The 2,575-nt window shown below is 39.1% G+C and overlaps 1 protein-coding gene across 1 annotated transcript; it reads right to left on the bottom strand.

The window, feature by feature from the left end:
• Nucleotides 1–1,179: 1,179 nt before the first annotated feature.
• LOC149842853 (uncharacterized) lies at nt 1,180–2,234 on the bottom strand. Its single transcript, XM_090000748.1, has 4 exons — nt 2,230–2,234; nt 2,085–2,137; nt 1,789–1,892; nt 1,180–1,647 (listed from the first exon to the last, which is right to left on the bottom strand). Exons 1-4 carry the CDS (start codon nt 2,232–2,234, stop codon nt 1,180–1,182), a joined length of 630 nt encoding a protein of 209 aa, XP_089856874.1.
• Nucleotides 2,235–2,575: the final 341 nt, after the last annotated feature.

Raw genomic sequence — 2,575 nt, 5'->3', positions numbered from 1 at the left:
AAATATGGGTAATGCTCGTTCATATTGGTCTCAGGCTCCCAGGTGCACTCGTCCAGTTTGTGATGTTGCCATCACACTTTCACGAACAAAATCGTCTTACTCTTAAGCACTTATTCCTGACAATCCATAATATCCATTGGTCTCTCTTCCATTGTCAAATCTGGTTGTATTTTGACTACCTCATACTGGATAGCATGTGAGGGGTCGGGTACATACTTCCTCAACATTGAGACATGAAAAACTTTGTGAATCTAGAAAAACTGAGGCATAAGTGTCACTTAATATGCCAACTCACCAATCAGTTTAAGGATTTCAAAAGGTCCCACGTACCGAGGACTAAACTTTTATTTTTTCTAAACCTAAAAATGCTCTTAATCGATAATATCTGAACAAACACATGCTCACTCATTGCAAAATTGAGCTCTCTGCACCACTGATCAGTGTAGCTTGTCTATCGGCTCTTTGCAATAATCAATCATTGGCAAATCAATCACACCATATCAAAATAATGCTGAATCACCTTTGGAGACTCAACTACTCTAATGCCAACTTCATCCCAACACATAAGGGATCTGCAAGATTTATCATACAGACCTTCATATGGGGCCATACCAATACTAGCATGATAGCTATTATTGTATGAAAACTCTACAAGTTTCACATGCTTATCCCAATCTCTAGTCCAATCCAGCGTGCATGCTCTCGGCATATCTCAAAGGTCTGAATCGTATGCTCGGTCTGTCCATCAGTCTGCAGATGAAAAGCTATGTTGAACTTCAATTTGGTACTCAAAGCCTTCTGCAACTAGTGTCAGAAACATTATGTGAAATGAGGATCTCGATCCGATATGATCAAAAGTGGTACACCGTGTAACCTGACAATCTCATTGATGTACAAATTTGCCAAGCTCTCCAAGGTTTGACTTACCTTGATCCACAAAAAGTGTGCACTCTTCATCAGTCGATCTATTATCACCTAGATAGCATCATGTTGAAAACAGGTCTTCGATAGTCCCCTTATGAAATCCATTGATATATCGTTCAACTTCCACTTTGGAATGTCCAACGACTGTAATAATCCACCAGGCCTCTAGTACTTGATCTTAACTTGCTGGCAAGTAAAACATTGAGACGCAAACTCTACCATGTCCTGTTTCATCTCATTCTACCAATAAGTCTGTTATAAGTCCTTGAATATCATGGTGATACCAGGATGAATGAAATACTTCAATCGGTGGGCCTCACTCATCAACTCCTCTCGAAGAGCCTTTAGAACCCACCATCTATCATCGAACATAATAGTCCCATCTTCCTCACGATGAAACTGCACATTCAACTTCAGAGCACTCTCATACAACTTCTCAAAGTCTGGATCAGCCGAATGTAATGCCTCAATATGATATACAATCTCGAGTCGCGCTCTTATCCCTACATAATAGATGCGCCCGACTTCATCTGCAAACAGTTGCCACTTAACAAATTCCTCAAGTAAATCCCAACCTCGTCCAATCAAGCTGACGACCGAAACCGAAATATTCCTATTCAGTGCATCAGCTACCACATTCGCTTTACTCGGATGATAAGCGATGGTAAACTCATAATCCTTGAGGAACTCTAGCCACCTATGTTGTCTCAAGTTTAGATCTTTCTACGTGAAAATATACTTGAGACTCTTGTGTTCAGACAAAACCTCAAACTACTCCTTGTATAGGTAATGATGCCAAATATTCAATGCAAAGACAATGACTGCTAACTCCAAGTCATGCGTCAGGTAATTCTTCTTATGCACCTTCAGCTGTCGAGAAACATAAGCAATCACATTTTCATGTTGCATCAAGACATAGTCCAGTTCAGTTTCTACGGCATCGTTGTACACTACAAAACCTCCTGATTCTGATGGTAGCATCAGAACTAGAGCTAAGGTTAACCTCTTCTTCAACTCCTAGAAGCTCTCTTCACAATATGATATCCAAACAAACTTCACCCTTTCAACAACTTTGTTATCGGGGTTACTACACGAGAGAAGTCCTGAATAAATCTACGATAATATCCAGCCAATCTCAAGAAACTCTTGATCTTCATAACCGTCTTCGGCTGCCATTAAGACAACACTACTTCCACCTTTGCTGGATATAGCTCTACACCATTCCATAATATAACATGACCGAGGAACATAAATCTATTGAGCCATAATTCATAATTTGAGAACTTAGCATAGAGCTTGATTTACCTCATTGTTTCTAGCATAATTTACAAATGCTCTATGTGTTCCTCCTTACTTTCCGAGTAAATCAAGATGTCATTAATAAACACTATCACAAACTAATCCAGCTATAACTGAAAGACTTGATTCATCAAGTTTATAAATGTTGTTGGGGTATTCGTGAGTCGAAAAAACATCACTAAAAACTCGTAATGCTCATATCTGGACCAGAAAGTCATCTTTGAAATGTCCTCTTCCTTGATCAGTAATTGGTGATATCCTGAACGAAGGTAAATCTTCGATAACACCTTTGTTGTGCACAACGGATCAAACAGTTCATTTATCATGAGCAACAAATACTTATTCTTTATTG

This window comes from Nuphar pumila, chromosome 3, assembly GCF_984573655.1.
Source record: "Nuphar pumila chromosome 3, dmNupPumi1.hap1.1, whole genome shotgun sequence".
Classification (NCBI taxonomy): Eukaryota; Viridiplantae; Streptophyta; class Magnoliopsida; order Nymphaeales; family Nymphaeaceae; genus Nuphar; species Nuphar pumila.
Note: the sequence above shows the minus strand (reverse complement) of the source record. Positions and strands in the feature narration are given on the sequence as shown.

Coding starts and splice junctions, on each gene's coding strand:
- LOC149842853 (XM_090000748.1), bottom strand. Junction 1,893..2,084: donor CTTAATGGCAGCCGAAGACG/GTTATGAAGATC, acceptor TGCTACCATCAG/AATCAGGAGGTTTTGTAGTG. Junction 1,648..1,788: donor ATGTTTCTCGACAGCTGAAG/GTGCATAAGAAG, acceptor ATTTTCACGTAG/AAAGATCTAAACTTGAGACA.